Source organism: Solenopsis invicta, chromosome 8 (genome assembly GCF_016802725.1).
Source record: "Solenopsis invicta isolate M01_SB chromosome 8, UNIL_Sinv_3.0, whole genome shotgun sequence".
NCBI lineage: Eukaryota > Metazoa > Arthropoda > Insecta > Hymenoptera > Formicidae > Solenopsis > Solenopsis invicta.
In genome coordinates, this window is record NC_052671.1 from 9428427 (window position 1) to 9452129 (window position 23703).

The window sequence follows — 23703 nt, forward strand, 5'->3', positions numbered from 1 at the left end:
TATCTGAAAAATACAGTTTAGATATTGTGTTTTAGTATCTCGATACACTGAAAAAAAAGTCTAGTTATAACTACCAAATGTATAGTGAAATAATATCAATTAAATATTTTGTCAATATAACCAAAAATAATTTTGTGTTTCTAAATGTTTAGTAAGTATTATCAAATCTGGTGTAAGTTACTGAATATTTAGAAAAGTAAAATTATTTTTGGTTATATTAGCCAAATATTTAATTGATACTATTTCACTATACATTTGGTAGTTATTACCATTCTTTTTTTTTTCAGTGTACAGATACAGATATTCCAATTCGAATGTATCTCAGATACAGGTTCAAATATGCAAAAAGTATCTCTATACATATATTTGAGTACATATATTAATGTATGGAAATATTACTCAACACTATGTGCGCGTGTCTCGTCCTTTCTATATAATCTCTTCGCAAGAAATGCGCTGCACGATCCTTTCGCAAGTTTTACGTCCATTATACGTCTTATTTTTGCGATCTTCTTCTTAAGAATCGTCTTCTTGAGAACCATCTCGAGAAGGTTCTTTTTCCCGATTGCACTTCACGATGACTTCATTATTCCATCATTGAAATGAGATTCAACAGCCAAACCACGATGACGAAGTCAAGCGTCTCTCTTTATATGCTACGCTGTTCGTGCGACTTGGTAGATGCGATCTTCGAGAACTCGTTCCAACGAAAAAATGACGAGAGTCAGTTCCCACGAAGAGCAAGTCAAGGGACAGTTTTAAATGCATGTTGGCATCATCGGCGTTATTTCGAATCGCTTGTCGATTATCGCGTGTGAGCCGGCGCTGTCATGACGACCGCAACTTCATCGAATCCAGTCGCGCGCGCCTATTATTTTTCGCTGTTGCAAACCGCTCTTTCACTCGTCCGATAACGTACGACGGGGAGCGCACGCCCCGACAATAAGAATTGTCGCCACGCGGGGGGAAAAAAATGAAAACGCGGGAGGGCGACCTCCCCTGGCTCGACGTCGACGAGTCGGATCCCAACGCGCTTTTCACTCCTTCGGAACAATACGGCGCGTGTCCTGTTCGCGTCGCTAAATTCGCGCGGTTTATCTCCGCCCGCGCGAAAATCCACGTCCAGAATACGCGGGGAGAGCAGGGACGGAAGACGCGAACGATATCGAGCGTCCGCGCGCGTATATACGCGGCCCTAGACGGGATAGACATCGCGTGGAATGATGGAGTGCCCTAGACCACCATGAGCGCGCACTTACGAACCCATCGCGCGAGACAGGTATTATTACGCACACCTGTGTCTGTGGGAAAAGAAAATAAAAGCGACACAACGTGTCGCGGAAGCTAGGAACAAAAAGGGAATGATAGCGGATGCGCGAACTGTCCCTCGATGAGGCTTCTTTTGGCGTCTAGACGCGACGAAACATTGATTACTAAAAAAAAAAATATATATACAGATCGATGCATTAACAAATGACACACTTTTAATGGTAATTCAGATTCTAATTATAATTCTAAACCATCTATGAACCGTTGGACATTTAAAACTCGGGAATAATACTTCCTTTTTATTTTAGATATTACACCTGAGATGATTTTTATAGCTAGTTAAAAGTCATTAGTATTAACCACATATTATAGCATGCGTTCGCGACGAGCGATCAATTAGAATTATTAAAAAGCAACAATTTACATTACAGCTATTTTATATTTTATTCTAGCATATTTTGATACGAAATGTAAAATATCTCGGAAACTATTAATTTTTGACAATTATATCTTTATTAATTTCGATAAAGAAACATATCTTAATTTATTGTATATAGACCGAGTTTTACTGCAAGCTCTTGCGTGTCGTTGCTGTGCGTAAATTTCTAACGGCGGATTTCGCACGGATGTCGGGAACAAGCGACATTGCGCGTACAAACATGTTTGTCCTCTTCAGCCAGGACGAATAAAAGGAGCTTTTCGGCCGCGTGCACGTCTGGTGCAACGGCGTGCGATTCATTACCGGATTTCCAAGACACGGGGGAAAAAACTTGTTGAAATTTCGTCTTGTTTTGCGATAAAAGCACGGAGTTTTGCTCTGGATGATTTATCGCACTTATATACGACTCCGTTGCTCGTCACGAAGAGACGCAGAGAACGCGAGAAGTTTGCTTAACAATTCGTTAATCACAAGTGTCTAGCTGGAGCGTTAATTACTTCCAAAGTGGAATATGAGCAAGAGGCTTTCGATATGCAAACATACCACAAACATACGTTATTAATGTTATTACAGCAAAAAATTACAACGTATAACCCGACTCGGAATAAAGGAGTTATAAAATTGTTCATTTGTGTGCTTCCGCGAAAAATCGTAAACATTGAAAAGCGCGAAATTAATTGAACAGAATTTTTCCAGGAAAGTTTAGATTTTAAGATCCTTCCGGAAAGCTGCATTTCCGAGTCCAATATATTTTCCCCTGCAAGCTCACTACATGTGTCTGTAAACTTTATTTGTCTGGCTCCGACTCTCGATTGTGAAAATTTCCGGTGGAATCGGGAACGATTGTTGTCGGGGACGAGTGTCAGTCTGAAAATTCTATTTCCCGAAAGTGACTCGTAAACTACCAAGTGGGAATTTAGAGTTTATTTGCTCAACACACAGAAATCGTCATTTGAGACGTGAAATGGGGAGTTGGATTCGGCATTAAACACGCAGTATTGACTGCACAGTGAAAAATATATCAGCGAAAGGTGCTTGCGGAACATCACCGCACGTACATACTTTCGTGAAATCGCTCAACGCACCTCGACGACGCAGATTACATTTAATTACGGCGCGATATCGCATGGCCATTTACGCGGTCGCGGGACATCGGCCGGTGTTTTAATATCAAGGTTTCCATTCTGCGCGCTCGTACATCACAACGTTCCCGTGTCATGCCACTCAAAAGCTAATCGACAGAAATTAATGCGTCGAGCGCCACGGACGATAACGTGCTTTCAGAGCGCTTTTATCGGTGCATCTTTAAGTAATCGCCAGCAATCGGGCACTAATCCAATTCTCTCTCCATCGAAGAGTGCATCGGCGAATAATTATTATAAATTGATAATGAATTTTAATGATAATTTGAAAGTAACTATCTGAAGCGTCCATGTATCGTAACTGCAATTGTAAATGATCATGATTATAATCGAAAAGAACTTTTAACTTTTTGCAAATCTTTTCTACGATTCTGTAAAGAGACAAGCGTGTTGAAAGATTACATTATACGTATTAATTTATACTCGGAGTTTAATTTGATCTTCATGCAATCTTTTGCGTTTTAACTCGCTCGTCGCGATAGATCTTCGAGGAATCGAATAGATTGCTATATAAAATAAATTAGAATATAATAATAAAGTGCAAGTGACAAGGTGTTTGCAATTTTATAAGAAGTTTACTAGTGTGTCATAGTTTGAAGTATACTCGTATATAATCAAATTGCAAGCGCACTAGATAAACGGAAAAGTATTCATTTATAAGTTCTATATATCTGAATAATAGTCTGAAAAATAGAAAATCCCGAATTTGATTATTTTAATTTTCTTGATTATATCAATTTTCACAATTCTACATTAGACATAAATAAATTCACTAATACAAAGATATACTTCATTACAATTGAAAGAAAAAAAATGTAAAGCTTTGCAGAGCTCATTTCATTAATAAACTGCAATAAACATAAATTGTAATTGTGAATATTAAACGGAAGCGATAATAGAAGTGATAATAGAAGTGATAATTAAGTATTACGTACGCGCAGTCGATTCCACTATCGTTTTGCAGATGTTTATACCTTTATTTCCTCAATTTATTCGTGTCATCAAATACGCTTCTTTTTCTCTAGCAAAAAAGGAAGTCACGCGGAGATGAACGAGGATGTAAGAGAGTAAGCGATGACACTTCGTCTGGGTGTAAATATAATTCGCGGTGTCTCGCGGGCGAGTTAAGTGGTCATGGGGTGAGACGGCAAACGCAGAATAGGACGCAATTAAGGAGTCAAGTCGAGACAAAACCGAGCGACCCGTACACGCTATACGGTGAAGACGCGATGGTAGCATTCTCCATTCAAGATTGACGCAGTTATCTTCCTCTTTGTTGTGAATTTTCGATTCGCAGGAGAATAGCATTTAATTCATATTTCTTTGTATCAACTTTCACAATTTAAACGTAAATAATTTTTCTATATGTAAAAATATAAACAATTAATTATAATTAATAGAAACGAAAATAACTGCATGTAGCACAAGTTTTAAATCTAAAAATATTAAATCATTTTAAATATAAGAATACAAGATTTTGTGTGCAAAGTTTTTTTTTTGTTGCATTAATATGCGGAAATAAATTTAATTATTATAAACACGAGCAATTCAACAGATTATTGAATTAATATCTATATCATATTCTATCAGTATGAATATTACATTACTTATATAAATTTTCCATCTTATAAAATCTAAGTTACAATTAATACAATACAAAATATAACATTTTACGATATGAGAATAATTTAAATGCCATTGTATCAATATATAATTGTAAAAATCTTTGCATAGATTTTTTAATGAAATTGTTTAATCAAAATTCAGTGACTATTTTATAGATTTATTTATAGAATTATTTTTATAATACATAATATTGTTTAATTTCAGCATTAAATATACTGTTTTAAATTAAATATTTCTATTATAATTGAAGTTTCTTTGAAATTGTCGTATTTTTTATATTACTAATTACCATAGGTAGATGCATAAATTCTTGTACTTTCTTTTCAAGAATATGTTTAAGTATAGCATTATTTTTATTTGTTATCGGCTATATATTTTTCTTAAAATTCAAAATATGCGTAATCAGAAGAACCTGTTTTCATTGTATGAGAACTGTATGAGAACCTGTCAATAAGACAAAGATCCTGCGATATGAGCGCTTCTAAGGGACGTGAAGGAAGGTGAAGGGCCAATTATCCATAATTTCGTGTCTCGCATAATTGGAGGAGGAGAAGAAGGCAGCGATGGTCCGAGCGAATCCGTTTACCTAGTGATCTTTCGTTTCCGACACGAGAAATTAATTCAATTTTGGTCTAGCTGTCTTCTTGGATTCTTGGGACAAAACTGTTACATGGTCCTAAATCTAGACCGGTTCTTGTTAGGACTTCGTAACCGGTTAATCACGATTGTAATTAAGGATAGGATCACGCGGCTCACGACGTTGCACTGAAAATTAACCAGTAGTAGATTTTTTGCGTAAAATAGAAAATTGCATTGCAAGGGAATTTTAAATTTAAAATAAAAGTCATAAAATATTTTCATATCTTGTATATCACGAAAACGGAATATTGGAAAACTGTTTGGTGTAGCGTAATCTTTTCTATAACACAAAGATGTTATAACTGCATTTTGAAATATATTTCCAGAATTTTTGTAAAGGAAATTGTTTTGAATATTTAGAAAAATATAATCATTTTTTTAAGCATTGCAAATTATTTAAACAGTAAACATTGTAAACAATAAATTATGAGCAATCTTTGCATTTTATATTTTTTAACACGATATATACTAGATGGTATTTAACTAATGCATAATACTTGTATACCGATAATCAAAACCGAACGAGTTTTAACGATTTATATATTTAAATTTATTTTAATCAATACAAATTATATTAATTGTACATATTATATATTATGTTATATTATTTGTTATTAATTATCTATATTTATATTAATTCGAATATAAATAATAGCGTGATGTTAGATAATTTTAATTTTCCATAATACTCGTATATTTTATCTCTTTTTTTCAAACTAAACTATCGGAAAATGTTTATTTATATCACTTTCTCTAATAAAAGAAGCACTTTTTACATATATTTGTAAATATGTAGACATATATAATTAACAAATTATATTTTCGTATTTCAGCACGCCAGCGTATGATTACGCACCAAATCCTGACAAACAATGGATACTCCAAGTTACGCAGAAGATGCAGCCTATTCATAAACAGTTCACGGATCTCTTAATGACAAAACGGCTGCAAACCTTACAGAGTGTCGACGCTGCCGTAGATAGAGTATGCATTATGCTTAACATATTTTTTTCTGCGTATAATTATTTAGAATGTCTGAAATCTATTTTTAAAAATCTAGCTATAGTTATATCATTTCCGAAGAACTGTTTTCAATAAAAATGTTAAACTTTAATACACTGTTAAAACATATTTATCTTATAACAGATTTATCAAGAATTGAAAGATCTGGATGAATTGGATAATACGTATATTATTTATACATCCGACCACGGATATCACTTGGGGCAGTTCGGACTTATAAAAGGCAAGAGCTTTCCGTTCGAGTTCGATGTGCGAGTGCCATTCCTTATTAGAGGTCCTGGAATTGAGCCTGGATCCATGTAAGTCTCTTAATTGCATATTTAATTTTAAGCATTTACTATTACGAAAATTTGATTGGAAATTAATTTGATTAGTTTGAACTTAAATTGGATTGCAATTTCAATTCTTAAATTTTTTTTTAATTTTAACACAAAACGAAGCTTAGAAGAATAGCATTACAAAATTAAATAAATCTTTTCAAAAATCCTACAATCTCACAGAAAAAATTTTTGAGATTATTCTCAAAGGACGTAAAGTGTTAATTAAATTTTCAGATCAATTTTGTTAAATGTAATTGTTAATTATATTTATATATAAATCGATAAAGAAAACGTAGAGAAAGGACTATTTATCAGATACTTATTTAAATTCTTTTCTTTTTGTTACTCTCTCCTCTTAGATAAATATAAGCTGGAATAAAGTTAAAGCCAACAAGAAGTAAAATCGTTTCTAATGACGCTATAAGAAAATTTTTAGTTGTCTTAATGTCCGTCTAATATCTCCGAAAATAACTAAACATCAATAAATGTCGAGAGATCGTTAAACGTTCTTTACGTTAAGTAGTTCTGAAAGTACAACCATATGGCTATAAGAGGTTTATTGAACATATGAAGTTGCGGCGTCATGAAGTTGAGATCATTATAATGCTATTACTCGCGATACTTTTGTGCTTTAACTTTCGTTCGCGAAAACTCATTTAAGAATAAATAAACGGGAAGCGTCGGCCCCGGTATTGGAAAGCTCAATAAAACATCCATATAACGTTGCAGAGTAGACGACATAGTTTTGAACATCGATCTGGCGCCGACGTTCCTGGATATCGCCGGTGTCGAGACGCCGTCACAGATGGATGGTCGTTCCTTCAAGAAACTCTTTCTCAAGTGAGTACGTCGGCGGTTTTTCTCGAGGTCATGTATTTAAATCTTTAAGCTCACAATGTCGTTGCACTTTAACAGCATCTGCATAACCAGAAATACACGAATATCGCATATGTATATAAAATATATTAATACGCAGAGAATGTGTATATGTACTCTTTAAATATTTTTTTTTATTTTTTAATTGATATTATGCGGAATGCATAATTGTACAAAAATCACCATTTACTTGTATTTATTCGTAACTTTGTTAACTTTAATATCTTATTGGAAATGTTCTTAATAAAATTTTATTTTATCTGAAATTTAACAAGTCTTTATTTAGAAAAGTCAACTATCTTATTTTTTTGCTGTGCTGATGTAACTGCACGAATATTGGTACATTGACCTCGAGATCTTGAACACTTATTACGGCGCGTTATGTCACACGCATGATTCCCACGATGAATTGTCAATGTAATAATTTCCAATTGAATGTTAGAGCTTAACGTTCCTAGGTGCCTAACTTTAATGCGAGCCACGTAACCGGATTTCAGTCCATACCAAGTTAAAATTCCCGTTTTATAACTTTATTAATTTATCAGAACTTTCTGATTCGGTTAGACGAACTTGCGTTGTTAAAGGTGCCCTTTTTGCAGCGTAACTTTTTTCAGGCTTTACCTTGTAGCGAGTTGAAATTTCTGTCATGTAGTGCCATTAAATTATTGCAACAGTAATAATTCTTTTATCGCGAAGCGCAATATTTTTTTCTCAAAGTAAACCTCTGGCGCCATATCGATTTTGCTTGCGAGTAAAGCCGTCGTTACAGTAGTTACAGTAGCAAGCACGGCAGAAGGTCGAAGTTCAAGTGGCCTGACACATTCCTGATCGAGTCCTCCGGCCGCCGTGAGACTCCGGAATCTATCGCTGAATCGAAAGCCCGAGAGGCTAGGCGACAAAATGCCACCCAGGCCAAGCGGCCGGAAGAGGAAGACGATGATATCGCTGATCCAGACGCGGACATCGAAACAGACCATCGATTTATCGAGAACGACACCGGAAGCGACCAGGACATATCAGACGACGAGGATTTTGAGGACTCGACGATTGATGAGACAAGTAAGTCGTATCCTCTTAGTTGAAGAAAAAAATTTTATTTTGCTCGTCGCGACAGTTAGCTATTGCCTTATAAACGCTACAATATTCCTAGAATATTATACGAACATTATTAAAAATTAAAATAATATTAGGTTGAGGAAAAAGAAATCTATTATTTATGTATATACGTATATACATAAATAATGGATTTCTTTTTCCTCAACCTAATATTAAAATAATATTCTAAGAATATAATATTTTTTTAATATTATAGGAATATTGTGTTAATGTTATATGTCCGCTTTATATAATATTTGTAGTATATTATTTTAATATCCGTGGAATATTTGGAAAATATTCTAGAAATATTATGTTTGTTCAAAAATTAATGTGAATTATGCATAAAATATTCATAAACTTTATAATTACTACATTTAAAAGTTATAATATTTCTGATATTTTTATAAGTTATAATATTGCCATTAAAAATACTGAAGTAAGTAATATTATTTACTTCTTATATAATATTCATATAATATTATCAAGAGTGCACATATAACAACTTTTTATTAATATGTTGGAAATATTATTTATCATTAAATAATATTGTAGCGCTTGTAGGATGCTTGACTTATCAGCAGTTCTTTGAAAATATCTTTCGCGCGATGCGTGATCACATTTACAAAACATTTTTACGAAGATTACCTGTACCCTAATCGAGTAAATGGCTCTAACGGTAATATACAGACGGATAATCAATTGGATAATTAATTCATAAGGTTATTGCATTTATCGGATTATTGGAATTTCCGAGTCGATGAGATTGTACAAATTCATTACGTTGCGAATCATTTTCAATATTAAAATTAATTAATGTCGAATGGAAATTATCGCCGATTAATCACTCTCTCTTCTCTTATTTTTATTGCTAGAGAAATTAAATTAGAAACCGGGTCTGTACATTGTAAAATAGTTATTTTAATCCACTCACGAATGTGAGTCATGTACAGGAAGCGTCAGGATAGAGTTCGCGACATTGATCTCACGAGAACCCGAATAGATAGATCCGTTGGTTCGACGACAAGAGCAGATGCTCCGGGTGCACGCAGCAATGTTACATTATATAAAACCTACCGTTACGCCAGATGCTGTGCGTCGCGTATTACGCGTACATACGCGGAGGAACGAGTTCTTTCCCTGGTATGCATTAGCATAAATACCCGGTCCTCGGGATCGAGACGAGGCGCGCATCCCTCCTCCTTTTATCCTCCTCTCGAGATTATCGGGAGAGGGCTTTGTCGAGAGGGTATTTTCGGCGATAAACGTGGTGCCAGGGAAAGCAAAATGCACATGCGATGTATCCTGCAACCATGCAACAAATCTCGCGATGTCACGTAAAGGACTGGAATGGTTTTTTTTTTTTTTTTTTATGAAAGATTTCTATGCAAAGAAATAGGCAATGTTTTAAACTCACTTGTGAACCTGGCGATTTATTTATTTATTTTTCTTTCGTTCGCGATAGAATTTGCAGTAACATTATTGGATAATTCCTCTTCTTGTCGTCGCGAACTCTTATCAAGCTTCGAGGAAGCTGAGTTTTATTGCTCCAGCATTGGTATTGCATTATGTTCAACTTTACGAATGTTTATTTACATATGAAGTTGTCATGTTGATCCTTCTGCGGCTCCGGGTTTTCCAAGTACTTCGTATCCGCTTTCATTGGAGACTAGCGATTTCATCCTGTGACTATTTCGGTTTCTTCGCCGAAGCGATACAACAGTTACAGATATTAATATCAAGAGACACATCACTTGCACCAAGTGATATTGCGTAGCGTGATATCAGTTCAGGTTGTTTTTTTTTAATTATTATAGAAATAAGTGAAAAGAGATGAATTATATATTTTCTTTAGGTTTTAATCAATTTTTAGAAAAAAAGTCTATTTTTCTTGATTTGCAGTTTTGTTTTGATATAATAAAATTATTGAGGCACGTTAGTAATAAAATATAGAAATAGATTTATGGTGCAATTATTACAATGCGTACAATTTTCTCTATTAGGTTAATGGCACGTATATCGTGTAATTTTCTATTTTTATAAAACTTGGATATATATTATAAAATATAAATATATCTATTTAAATAGATGCTCAAACGACTTATTTATATCTCATTTATAATTGACGATAGAAAGAAATATTAAAGGAAGAACTCGAATATTTTAACAATGTCTAACTTTTGTGACGTTGCTTTTTTCGTAACAGCAATAATAAAGTTGTATTTTTTTAAATAAAATTATATGTATATAAACGATATATAGTAAAGAATATGAAAGTTTAAAAAAAAAAATTTTTTACAGAAATTCTCCATTACTTCCAAAAATATGTAAGAAATTATTTTATATCTCATATCACATTCTAACGTGATGTGTAAAAGTATATTATGTTTATATTTCTATCAGTGTTTATCTACATGTACATTATATACACATAACATTCGTGTTTTCCTTGTATCAACCTTCAGATCCTAGTTGAAGATGTAAATACTTTATTATTCAGCATCAAGAACCACTGAGACTGACATAGGCCTTCTATTCTCGTGTTTTAATTTTGTCAGTCCGATATAACGTATTATTGTAAATACTTTCTCATATATAAAAATACTTAATATATTACTTTAATGAACATCTTTACGCTATTGTTATACCAATTTCTATTAAAATTTGAATTTGAATTCCATTTCTATAACAATAATTTTTAGAAGGTGGAGCTTTGCAGAACGTTGCCCTATCAATAAATTAAAACAAATATAAATTGTCATCGGGCAAAAATGATTGAATCTATCATAGAATTTTTTATTTCTTAGGTTTCTTTTTATATATCAACCTTGTGACATCTATTGAGTGAATATTTTATTCGACTATGCTTACATATAGTTTTATCAACCAGACAACACATTTATTCTCAAATATTTTCTAAGCGATGAAGATTTTGTAAATACTTATAAAAATCTCTTTTGTTGCTTCCAAAATTAAATTGATCATAATATTAATGTACATAAGTTTTCTCTTTTTGTTTAATATAGATATGCAAACAATTTTATTTACCGAAAATATTTGTGAAGCATTTAAAAATGGATTAATTTGATTAATGTGAAAAACTGTATAAATTTATATGAAGATCTACGTAAAATATTAAAAGATTATTTGCCATTAATATTTGACACAATTCAAATTTCCATGAACGTCTTTACATATTACACATTGCTATTTGTATTAAAGAATTTCACAACACTAACTGTTTCTTTTCTGTTGTTTTTTCTGTACTTTTGAGAATTTCTAAAAAATTCTGAAAATTTTATTTGCGGATTTTTGGAAAGTAAAGCTTTTATATTATTTTAATAAATTAACAAACATAATAAATATTAACAAAGCCGTATATATCAAAACTGAAACTTTAAGAAATTTTTTTAAAAGATTTATTGAGATTTCTGAAAGCAGATCTTTCAGAATTTGCATGCTAAGAAATCTGATGAAGAAAATTAATCAGGAATATATTTTTTATCGCTCGCATTTGTGTTCCAGGCTCAGATCCACATCTCGACAATAGGGTACATCCGATGCACTCGCCTTTCGCGACGAAGCACGAGCGTCTCGCGGCAGAGTGCTCACGACCGGAAGCGCAGACTGATTGTCTCCCCGGACAGAAGTGGCGATGCGAGAGGGACGGACACCGCTGGCGACGGTATAAGTGCAGATACGCGGCGCCTCCACCACCGCAGAGGGTGTCCAAAAAGTGCGCTTGTTTCACCCCTAGCGGTGTGGTTTACACGAGGCTCGATTCTAATGATTACGATGGACAAAGGTACGCGAGGGATCGCCGACCCATGGATCCTTACGAAGATTCGTCGGGATACTTTGCCAAACGAGGTATGTGTCTTCTTATCGTCTTGTATTTTTGTACATAATATTTATTACATAGTCTACCTTGTATTCTATCTTTTATATAATCTGAAAGAATAAAAAATTCTCTCCAGAGATATTCCCTAATAAATTTGAAGTCAGCTTACTACGGTCTATTGCATGATTCAAACGGTCCACGCAAATTTTTGTGTTAATTTAACATATGATGAATATGTTAGAAAGCAACATAAACATTATGTATTATAAAAAAAACTGACACCAAAAATATTACACTTTAACACAATTTGGAAATAGATTGTACAAATGTATTTTTTCAATAAAATTAATATTCATAATAAGTTGAAACGTACATTTTATTTATTTATCTTGGAATTTATGTATTAAAACTATATTATTTTTACATTTTTGTCTATTCGCTCATAAATTGTATTACTTTAACACTAAAAGAATATCAATTTAATACAAAATATTTAAATAACACAATCACATTAGTTAAATTAACACTTGAATATGTTAAAAATTCAACATAAAGATTTTATCGAGGGCTGGTTTTAACATAAATACAAAATATTTTCTACTGTGTAGGCAAGCGACAAGTATCAGTATCAGTATTGTCCGCCGTATCAAGTAGTGGGAAATCAGGTAGTGGGAAATCAAGTAGTGAGGAAAGTAAGCAATCTTATAGTAGCAACTCTGATAGCAGAGATAGACGCGCGATTGATGAGGAAGACGATGATAATATGATGCAAGAATTAGATATGCTGGCGCAGAAAGAGAACCAAGAGTACAGGAGAAAAGATCTTGAAAGGTACAAAAATAATTGTTAAATATTACGAAGTTTGAAAGAGCATCTTATCATCAAATCTATAAATGTCATGTATTTTAGAGAGGGCAGTAAAACAGGAATTAAGAACATTGATGAAACTGACGAGCTAGACAAATATATTGTCAATTATTTGGATTATGGCTATTCGATAAATGACTTTGATCCTACTTTGGATAAGATTATTAACGGTCGATTAAATGTGGACGATGTAATAAAAAGGCATCGAAGGGTACGAAGAGATGTTACTAAAAAGGATACTATAGAGCACGTTACGAAAATTATGGAAAGCATAGAGGAAGAACTAGATGACTTAAAGGTAACATTTAACGAAGTATTGATTTTACGCCAATATCACTTTGTATTGCAGTTAGATGACATAAACTTATCTAAATAAATATAAAATAAATTATATATAAATGTATTTTAGATAAGACTTTGAAGATTTTCATTTAAAATTTATCTAAGTAAAAAATAAATTTGTATATTATTTTATTTAAATAATTGGGTTGAAAAATAAAGAAGAAATATGTAACTCACATTCTAATAACTGACAAAGTTTGTTATAATAATTTTCAGCCGCTTATAATTTCAAAATTTTTATATTGCTCATTTTAATCTGCATTCTGTTGTTAACGCTTCGAAAAATTCTCGTTAAGAATGAATGATAGCAAACAGTTAAAGCTCCTTAACTTTAGGATAATACTTTATTTTGATTATTGTTTACATTAACTTATTGTTAGATAATTTGAAAAAAATAACATATTTTTATATAAAATAAAGATGGAAATATTGTACATTCTAATAATTAATAAATAAAATTAATAGAGAAAAATAAGAGAAAGTAATTTTTTTATCTAGATCATTTTCTAAAAGCGGCAAATACTGCATGTAATATGCTTATTATTGTTTATTGTAATTGTAATATGTTTATATGTAATGTTTATTTTAGCAAACTCAAGTTCGTCACTTGTCGTCCGAGATAGGAAAGTCACTGTCGCCAAAATGTTTAGTTTTACCGGAAGGGGGTGTAAATTGTACTCAAGCTATATATCAAGATCCTAATGAATGGCGAATATCCAGACGAGAGATCGAGCAGCAAATCCGAGAGATGCGAATGCAATTGGAAACATTGAAAGTAAATTGTACAAATATATATTAACACTACAATATACAATACAGTTCATATGATACAGTATAAATTTATAATTCGTTTAATTAACTTTTGATAACAATGACATATTTGCAGGAAATTCGTAGGCATTTAATGATCAAACGACCACAATTTCCGGATAACGAAGAGAAGCTTGCTGATGCAGAAGAAACTCGCAGTTCGCACAAAACTCACCATCATCCCCCAAAAGGACACGCAAGCCGCCATCATAAAAAGCACGATAAAGTTACTCACACTACAGATCTTATCACGGATACAACTACGGAGTCCGCTACGAAGATTAATACAGTTCCGGACGATGAAAAAACGTCGACGACGGAAGAGAAGTCTGATAAATTCAGTACAATTCCTATCGAAACTTCTACCACGGAGACTATTGCCGAAACATCGACGACGATTCTAACGACGGTTAAACCGAAGAAATCGCCTCGTCGCCAAAAGACTAAGGAGACATCCACGAATAGAACGGAAGTTGAAGAGGATAAGTCGCAAAGACGCAGAAAAACGCATCATCATCGTAGAAACAATACTTTGCTTACTAATAGCGTACATGACGATGTCCCGCGTGTAACGAATGTGAACACAACGTACGTTACCAGCGACGTGACATGGCCTACACAAAATCCAACGATTCACGAAAGACACAATTACGGTAGACCCAAGTTTACGACTGTTCCTGTCAGCACGATCACAGAAGCAAACACTATGAGACAAGGGACCCAATATTTAGAAGTAACCAGGAATAATAATGACTTTAACGAAGATCGTACTACGGAATCGACGATTACTGAATCCAGAACGACTACAACAATGACTTCAACACACATGACGGAAGTGCCAAGAACCAATCCGGCTATCGATAAAAGTTTTAATCGATTTCGAAATGCGTCCATCACGTCACCAACGACTACATCAGTGAAGAGATATCCCAAGGTACAGAAGAACAGGACATTGAGTGCTCTCGGACCAGCGAGAATCGATGTTACCATTCTTGAATCTCCCGATAGGAAACACAAACAAGGTAAATTATGAATGTTTATTAATTTTAATTTCTATTTTCGAAATCTACTTGTTATCATATAATTTTTTCCATAGCTATAACCACAACTAGTAACAATGGTCGACTGCCACCGATTCTAAATTCTCCGATAGAAGCGCGACACAAATGTTATTGTGAGCCGGATACAAAAAAAGATGAGAAAGAGATCGCTAGGGAGGAAAGACGAAGATTAAAGGAGGAACGTTTAAAGAAGAAGGAGCGAAAACTCAGGAAGAAAGCCAAGCTGGAAAAGGAATGCCTGACGGAAAAAATGAACTGCTTCGAGCACGATAACGATCACTGGCGTACCGCGCCTCTGTGGAATGCCGGGCCATTTTGCTTTTGCATGAATGCTAATAATAACACGTATTCGTGCATACGTACAATTAACAAGACGCACGATTTCCTTTACTGCGAATTTACCACAGGATTAATGACGTATTACAATTTAAGACTTGGTGGGTATGAAAGAAACCTAAAAAAAAATATGAAAAAATTATTAATATTACTTTAATTTTTTGTCAGATCCATTTGAACAATGGAACAGAGCGTCATCTTTGACACCCACTGAAAAATCTTATCTGCACGATCAATTAGAGCACTTGAAAGGATGCAAAGGTACATGGGATTGTACAGTCGGTAGCGCTAGAGAGTCTATGCCGCAACAACTACAACAACATCAACGATATATTTCGAAAAGAAAATACAATGATGCGTTTGGTAAATTCTGTGTTTGCAAAAAATTTATTAATTATTTGTTTAGCGCTAAAAATCTTATTGTTATCTAATTGTTTTAGCGGAAGATATATTTGTACCTTCGGCATTACAAATTATCCGCGAAAGCGAACTTGGCAGTCCACCTAATAAAAGACGAAAGAAATTACAAAAGTATAAATATTTTTTCATATTAAAAATAGTTTTTTTTTATCAAATATATTTAATAAAAATAATTTAATATTATTTTTGTTTCAGTTGGAATAGGCGTAATAGAAGCTGGCAAAGTAGCTGGCGACATCATCAAGATTCAGTAAATCCCCGACGTCATAGTTATAGACATCAATACTGATTTATCATTTTTTTACGCTTCAATCATTGCGTGAGAAATTGCCTTAGGTATACATTGATTTCGCAATGCATTTAGTAACCTAATTTATTTAGTAATAAATAACGAAGAAACCGAGCTTATATTAGTTAATATTTAAATTAACTCGATTTGATTAGATCTTTGTCATCCACATTGTGCATGTTTTCAATCCATTTTATGGTGATGATTGTCTGATTTAACAGTAGGAATATCATGTATGCACTGCGTGGAGCACATTTACCAATATATAAAATATGTAATTTTTATATTATTTATATAAGTTTTATATAATTGAGACTATGAATAATTGAAGACGTAGTTAGGTAATTTGTTCTATTTCGTAAATGTTTTTATGGTAATTTATTTTTGAAGGAAATATTTAGTGAGAAAAATAATTATAATATGTAAACAACGTGTCTAAATGTGATTTTTTTAAAGATATGCGTCAACTAATCGCATTTATTTAAAAATTAATAAATTAAATTTGACGACATTACTTTCCTCACTGTTAACACGTCAATATATCAACTAATGTCAATATACAGTTTTGCTGATAATTTTTTATTTACGAGAAGTATATTTATCAGAATATATTATTACTGAAATCAGCTGTGTAATAGAAGACTGAATGACAACGAAAGGAATAACTTTATCTTCCCTTGCCAATTGCAATCTTTCTGCAATATATTATTTATATAACAATCAGATATGTTTATCAAATGCTGCCATTTTTTTAGCCTTTCCTATTGCCTTTATAAAATATATACACGTATCCTTATATAATAATGCACTGCCAGAACATTTATAAGCATTGATATTCTTTGTATCTTGATATTGATTCTAAAAATGGATGATCTAAGCTTCACAATTAAATGTTTAAGATTATTCAAAAACTAGAAATATTATTGTAATTAGAGAACTTTTATTTGGGGCTTTAAATCTTTTAACGATAAATATTTGTCGCCATTGTTTTTCAGCACAGCTGTTTTAGTATAGTAAAATAATTATTGATAACGCATAATATACATTGAGGAAAAGTAGAATGCTGGCGTATATTAATAAATATAATTAATAAGGAATAATACAAAAATAAATGTGATATTTACATATTTTAACATAGTCCTTTAATTGCGCTATAATTATTTCTTAATTATTTAACATGTTTATGACGTATTGCATGAGATTCTTTGCAGATATTGTAATAGTTCATAAATTTGAATTATTTGTTTTAAATAAAATATGTAACAGTGAATTTTTTAACCAGTATTCTATTTTTCCTAAAGAACTCTGCATTATATAGTAAGTTCTGTTATTCATTTATTTTTATCATGCAAAAGAAATGTAACAAGAGAAGACGATATATTTAAGTCTAGAATTTAGAAGAAAAAAAAAACATTTTGTCTCTGCGATATTATTCTTTATATAGGAATCATTAAATTAAAAAACATTAGTTACCACAGAAATACATATGTACATAGATAATGAGAAGTAGATAAATAATTTATGCATTTAATTGAAATTGTAGAATATTGAAATTTATGGAAAAAACAATTTGACATATATTTTCTTGAATTTTTTATGTATTAAATTCTGTAATAAAATGTTACTCTCTTTTCAGGAAAATAATATATTCAATTAAAGTATAGTATAGGTTCCTGCGTTGTCCTTTTCTTAATTTGCAGGAATATTCTATCAATTATTCAAGAAAATTAAATATCGAGAGGATCATCTAATTCGCTGTAAGTTTCAAAGATGTTAGCAACAATATCGCGATTTTTGCTTAATTTATCATTGTCTTGTAAATTGCATTTATTTTCATTACTAAGATTGTAATTAAAATTAGTAGCACATAACTTCTCTGTGTTATCAACAATATTTTCACTTTCAAAATAATCGACGGAATTTCCGAAATTACAAAATTCATTGTTTACCGCATTACATACGGATTTTTCATTTGTCATATCTTCAATCTCATGAATATTATCAGAAGATAAATCTTCCGCATCAAATGAATTTTTTTTTTCGGGTGAGTCTAGATATTTTGCCTGCTTACTTTCAACAAGAGTATTAATGTCTGATTCTTGAGCAATACTTGTAGCACTGTTATTGCTATCTTCTTGTTCAGAATGTAAGAAAAATGATGTATCATTTGTTTTCAAAGAATTCAAATGTTGGACATGAAGACGACAATCTTTGCCAGATCCTTGAAAATATACCTAAAAATAAAAATAACGTAATTTAATCAAAATATTTAAAAATTGTAACAAGCTGTCGTATTTAGCATCGTTAATGAATTTTTAAACGTGTACCTTCCGTATAGATTGTTTTGCATTACACAACTTGCACTGCCATTTGCGTGCTTTTTTCACTATATGTACCTATATAAATGCGAAAAAAAAATTACTAAAAGTTGCAACAGACGCTGTTATTAATGCTATCTGCTTTAAACTTACTTGATACATTTTGCAAGAATAACAACATAAAATATTCATGTCCTGCGGCATTGCTGCAAATCTGTTATAATCTGAATATTCGAAAGTGGACACACTATCAGAGCTTCCACTATGAGAACAAGGATATTCGCCGCTCAGAAAATACAATATAGTTAACGTAATGTAAAATAATTAATGTGGAATGAGATACACCACTACCTAAAAGCAAAAAATCAATTTCTAATTTTTTTATTTCTTTATATATATTTTATAAAGTATACATGTAATATTAATAATATTTTTACATGTGAAATATATAATACACGTTAAAAAGGAATTTAATCTGAATATTTACTGTATGTAAGCAGATACTATTCTAATAGCGATGCCTAAAATCATATAATTTACTCCAGTTCTATTGTACAACTTGGCAGAGCTTCTGCAAGCTCTTTTCTAAGTGAAGTTTTATCCTCCAAGTATGGCATACCAGCGAGTTTCAAAGTTTTCAGATTTCTGTAAAATATAGAAAGAACTCAATATTTGAAGTGTTTATCTTTATAATCTAACAGATATTAAAAGTAATGCTCTTTAATTCTCCAGAGCTGATGGTGCATTTATTAGAATTATAAATCTTGAATTGTTATTAAAAAAAACTTACTATTCATTCTTTTTCATACAAATTATGTCATTATAATTTCTTTTAATTAATTAGAGCCTTTTAGCATTAATATAAATTAAACAGATCCAGCATAAGTAACTGTTTTTAGATTTTAATGTCAACTCCAGATAGTTAAATATATACAGCAATATAAAATGCTTACTTGAGATTTTTCAAACTGTGTACTCCTTGATTGGTTATACTCTTACAATCTTTGATCTCAAGAACAGTTAAGGTATCTTTCACTGCTGATAATAATGGCAAGGCAGAGTTATACAAGTAAAAACAACGTATAAGTTTTATCTCGTCAATATACCTGCAACCAACTGAATTTCTGTAAGTACTAATATTATAAAGTTATAAAATATAAATATTACTTGACACACAATAATATATAAGAATTTGTAATAAGCAATTGAATTTTTTAACAAAGAAAATTTATTATCTCTGTTGATGACTATTATTTGATGGAAAAACACCCTCAACTGTTTTATATAATAAAAATTCTATATTAATCTAGTTTCAAACCACGTCATGTCACTATCAACATCAACCTTTGCTTATTAAAGATAAAAAACAGAAATGTTGCACAATATTTCATTGATAAATAATGTTATACATTTTAATTTATACTAATTTTTTATTAATGTATAACGTAAATTATAATTTTTCATAAACACATTTATATAATATACATGACACTAACCAAAATATGGAAATCCTATATGTGTTATCCCAGAATCTGTAGCATCTACTGCTTGTATGTAGCATCGATTTTCTTCTGGTGGTAATTTATTGTAATCTTTCAGGTGTTCCGAGAAACCTTTCCATCTGACACTGGCACCGTTCTTCAAGAGCCATTCGGCACACGCACGGTCTGGGCCAACTGATTGTATTCTTTCGTAGTCAACCCTCAAAATAATTACTATGCATTAGCAAGCAATTTGTCAATCGTCAATAATAACAATAAGTTTTGTTGGGTACCTGTTAAATATTATGGTTAACCAGTAAAAGAATTCTCTGTTAGGCACTTTTCGATAACCACTTGTGGTCGCCAGTAATCCGTTTAATATCTGTAATACAAAACATTCATAACATAACAAATACATACGTGTATAAGCAAGACCTTGATTCTAAACACATTATTTCGTACTTGAAATTAAAAACACAATTTGAATTTTCAACACGTTCAAGAAACAAAAATGATAACAAATGACAATTAATCATACTATTAACAAATAATTGAAAAATGTGTAATAATAGGTTTGTTCGAGTTGCTTGAAATCCCCAAAAATTTTTGCACTCGAGATGAGATAAATATATATTCAACCGTGAAAAAGAGAGAGACGACGAAGAAATTAATTCAAAAAGGGGAGCAACACGAACAGGCCTAATATATATATATCGTACGTGTGGCATCATTGTGCTTTTGTTTATTGTAATCAGCTGTTTGCATTCGACAAGGTAGAAAAATTAAACTACTTACCTTTCTCACGAGTTTCGCTGTTGGCGTTATGATCGCTCACTGCGCAAGTGCGCAAGTTCGTTGGTTCGTTTAGTTCGTTTATAGCTACACAGGGCCAGTTTCACTGAGTTTCACAACTTAGTTTAACCGGAGTTTAAACCTTTAAACTTGGTTTACGGTAAATATTGTGTCCCACAACTGTCTTAAACCTCGGTTAACGTTGTTAAACTGCGGTTAAAGTTGAACGGCGAAATTCGGGCGTTTAAGGTAGATAACCGAGGTTTAATACTGCAGCGCCACTGCTTTCAGTAATCTTTCGAGTATTGTACTTCATGGCTGATATCTCCACGGAATTGTAAAAAGGTTATGTTGCAAAATATGGCTCTGGAATATATGTTATCGTCATCTGACGATGAAGATTTTGTTCAAATCATAAATAAATCGACGCCCGAGAATAATTAGAAGACGACCGTCATATTTTGAAGAATTTGATGACATTGATTTTTATGCTCGATTTCGCTTAACCAAGGAATCTGTTACTGCAGTCTTAAGAGAAATCAAAGAAGAAATTTCTCATAAAACAGAACAGTAAAAATAGTTTTGTGATATTATTAAATTAGTACTTATAGATTACATACTATAATTACGATGACCATATATGTGTTTTTCCAAAGAACAGTTTTTTTTTTATTTCGAGTGGCAGTCTTTTAGATTTATTTATGTTTTTCAAAACTCAATTTTGTCTTTTATTCTAATCTAATGTTCTTTATTTTATGAGAAATTTTTTTCTAATTAGTGTTCCAATGTTTAATGTAATTAATAAAGTGTAAATTTTTACAGTAACAATTGAATTTAATTGTTTAGTTCAAACTGATTTGGAAACATGTAAGAAGAAAACTTTAAAACTTTTAAATTTATTCATTATTTTTTGCCTTGGTGTATAGAACCTGTAATATCTCATTCCCTACTCTTCGGTAACAACCAATCACACTACTTGTTCTAGAAGAAAGATAAGTCTGTTGAAGTTTCTTCGCATAGATTATAGGTTTACGTAACCTAGAGTTAAAATCTGGTTGTGAAACACGATAGAAGTTTAACCGTGGCGTTAAACTTGACGGTAGTTCAACTAAGCTCGGGTTAAACCCAAAGTTGTGAAACTAGGGTGCTTTCCAGCTACGACACAAATCGACACTGTGTAACACAGTGTCTATTAGTGTAAGAGAGAAAATTTTAGTTATCTCACTCACACTAATGGACACTGTGTTACACAGTGTCGACTTGTGTCGTAGCTGGAAAGCCCCCTCAGTTGCACTATTTCTTATCTTTTGCACTTAAAATAAAACTTATCGCTGATATGTCATGCCCACGTAAATGTTGGCACACTTGGTGGAGGAAGCGCGCGTAAATACACGAAATTAATTTCAGTACGTTGATTGTCATGTGGAGGATCAATTTAATTCAAAGGTTGTCAGACGTTTTATTTTATATAATTCGATAATCACACACACACACACGCGCGCGCGCACGCACACTATATATATATATATATATATCCTTATATATATATATATATATATATATATATATATATATTTCCTTACGGAAATAAACTATTGGAAAGCCAATAATCACTATTGACAATAATCACTATAGTGATTATTCATTCTCTAATAGTGATTATGTAGCATCTAATGATTGGATTATTCGCAATAATCATTTCCTAATAGTTTTTGAATGAGTAATTATTGATTTCATAATGAGATTATTTGCAATAATCATTCCCCAATAGTTCTTTTATGGAATGATTATTGATTTCATAATCAGGTTATTTGGAATAATTACCAGCACACTACTTTTAATAGTTAATATATAAATGATTATTAGTCGACTATTCACAATAAACCCAATAAGAACTGGATTGTTTTATACGTTTATTAAACGTAAGTATGGTATAAAACAGGTATAGGTATAGGTATGTGGCAGATATGTATATAGGTAAAACGGTTTTTATACGTTAGTGCAATATATGTATATAATAATCGTTCTTATTACGTATATATAATACGGAACGCATTTTATACGTTGAAAAATGGTTTATAAAATGCCAGAAATGTATTTACGTTTATAACACGTATAAAAATACTATAAAATACTATCATATACTAATTAAACGTTTCTTAAATACGTTTAATATATTATTTATAAAATGTATATTATAAATGTATATTATAAACGTATATTATATTATTTATGAAATGAAAAACATTTCATAAATCATTCATAAAACATTTCATAAGTCATTTCAGAAATACCGAATACGGTTAAAATCCAAGATATTCAATTATTAATAGTTATTTTACACGTAAAAATATATTACGGTGCTCTTAAAAATCGAGCGATTTGCTTTGGTTTTGAGTCTCAAACATAGACTTTGTACTATGTCTATGGTCTCAAAACTTTTTCGAGACGCCAGTCTTTGCGCCTTCGCAGCTTGCGTGGCTTCCACTAGGTGGCCATGCCGCGGGGAATTTTCTCGTGAGTCGAGTGCGGCCACAAGTATTATATCTGGGCGCCACCGTGGTTGTCTTTTTAAATCGCACTTCAATGAAACTTTTGTGAATTAATTGTTATAATCTCAAGATGAATTTTGCTTTCGTTCTTTCATCAAATGTGAAGTGTATGTGGTTCGCTGTTCCACATAAAATTTTATAGTTTTACATGTAAAAATAACAATT

At 32.0% G+C, this 23703-nt stretch overlaps 3 protein-coding genes across 4 annotated transcripts in view; 1 reads left to right on the forward strand and 2 right to left on the reverse strand.

Annotated features, from left to right (window-relative positions):
• Positions 1-17665, forward strand: part of LOC105200899 (extracellular sulfatase SULF-1 homolog) — an 86603-nt gene extending 68938 nt beyond the window's left edge. Inside the window, exons 7-19 of one of the 2 annotated variants that reach the window (XM_011168702.3) lie at positions 5949-6099; positions 6262-6437; positions 7188-7298; positions 8116-8393; positions 11955-12299; positions 12879-13101; positions 13180-13435; positions 14069-14254; positions 14366-15311; positions 15386-15787; positions 15855-16049; positions 16127-16217; positions 16302-17665. In XM_011168702.3, coding sequence (XP_011167004.2) covers positions 5949-6099; positions 6262-6437; positions 7188-7298; positions 8116-8393; positions 11955-12299; positions 12879-13101; positions 13180-13435; positions 14069-14254; positions 14366-15311; positions 15386-15787; positions 15855-16049; positions 16127-16217; positions 16302-16395 — 3454 coding nt within the window. In that variant the 3' untranslated portion in view covers positions 16396-17665. Of the gene's footprint in view, positions 1-5948; positions 6100-6261; positions 6438-7187; positions 7299-8112; positions 8394-11954; positions 12300-12878; positions 13102-13179; positions 13436-14068; positions 14255-14365; positions 15312-15385; positions 15788-15854; positions 16050-16126; positions 16218-16301 lie in introns of both variants that reach the window. The other variant, XM_011168701.3, reaches the window with a different exon arrangement.
• LOC120356750 (MRN complex-interacting protein) lies at positions 17316-19053 on the reverse strand. The gene is made up of 3 exons (XM_039452334.1): positions 18867-19053; positions 18723-18791; positions 17316-18629 (listed from the first exon to the last, which is right to left on the reverse strand). Exons 1-3 carry the CDS (start codon positions 18915-18917, stop codon positions 18123-18125), a joined length of 627 nt encoding a protein of 208 aa, XP_039308268.1. The 5' UTR covers positions 18918-19053; the 3' UTR covers positions 17316-18122.
• Positions 19054-19200: 147 nt separating this feature from the next.
• Positions 19201-21197, reverse strand: LOC105200901 (ATP synthase subunit s, mitochondrial). The gene is made up of 5 exons (XM_026130088.2): positions 20914-21197; positions 20488-20576; positions 20210-20415; positions 19667-19829; positions 19201-19358 (listed from the first exon to the last, which is right to left on the reverse strand). The coding sequence occupies exons 1-5, from the start codon at positions 20923-20925 to the stop codon at positions 19250-19252; spliced, it is 579 nt and encodes a 192-aa protein (XP_025985873.1). The 5' UTR covers positions 20926-21197; the 3' UTR covers positions 19201-19249.
• Positions 21198-23703: the final 2506 nt, after the last annotated feature.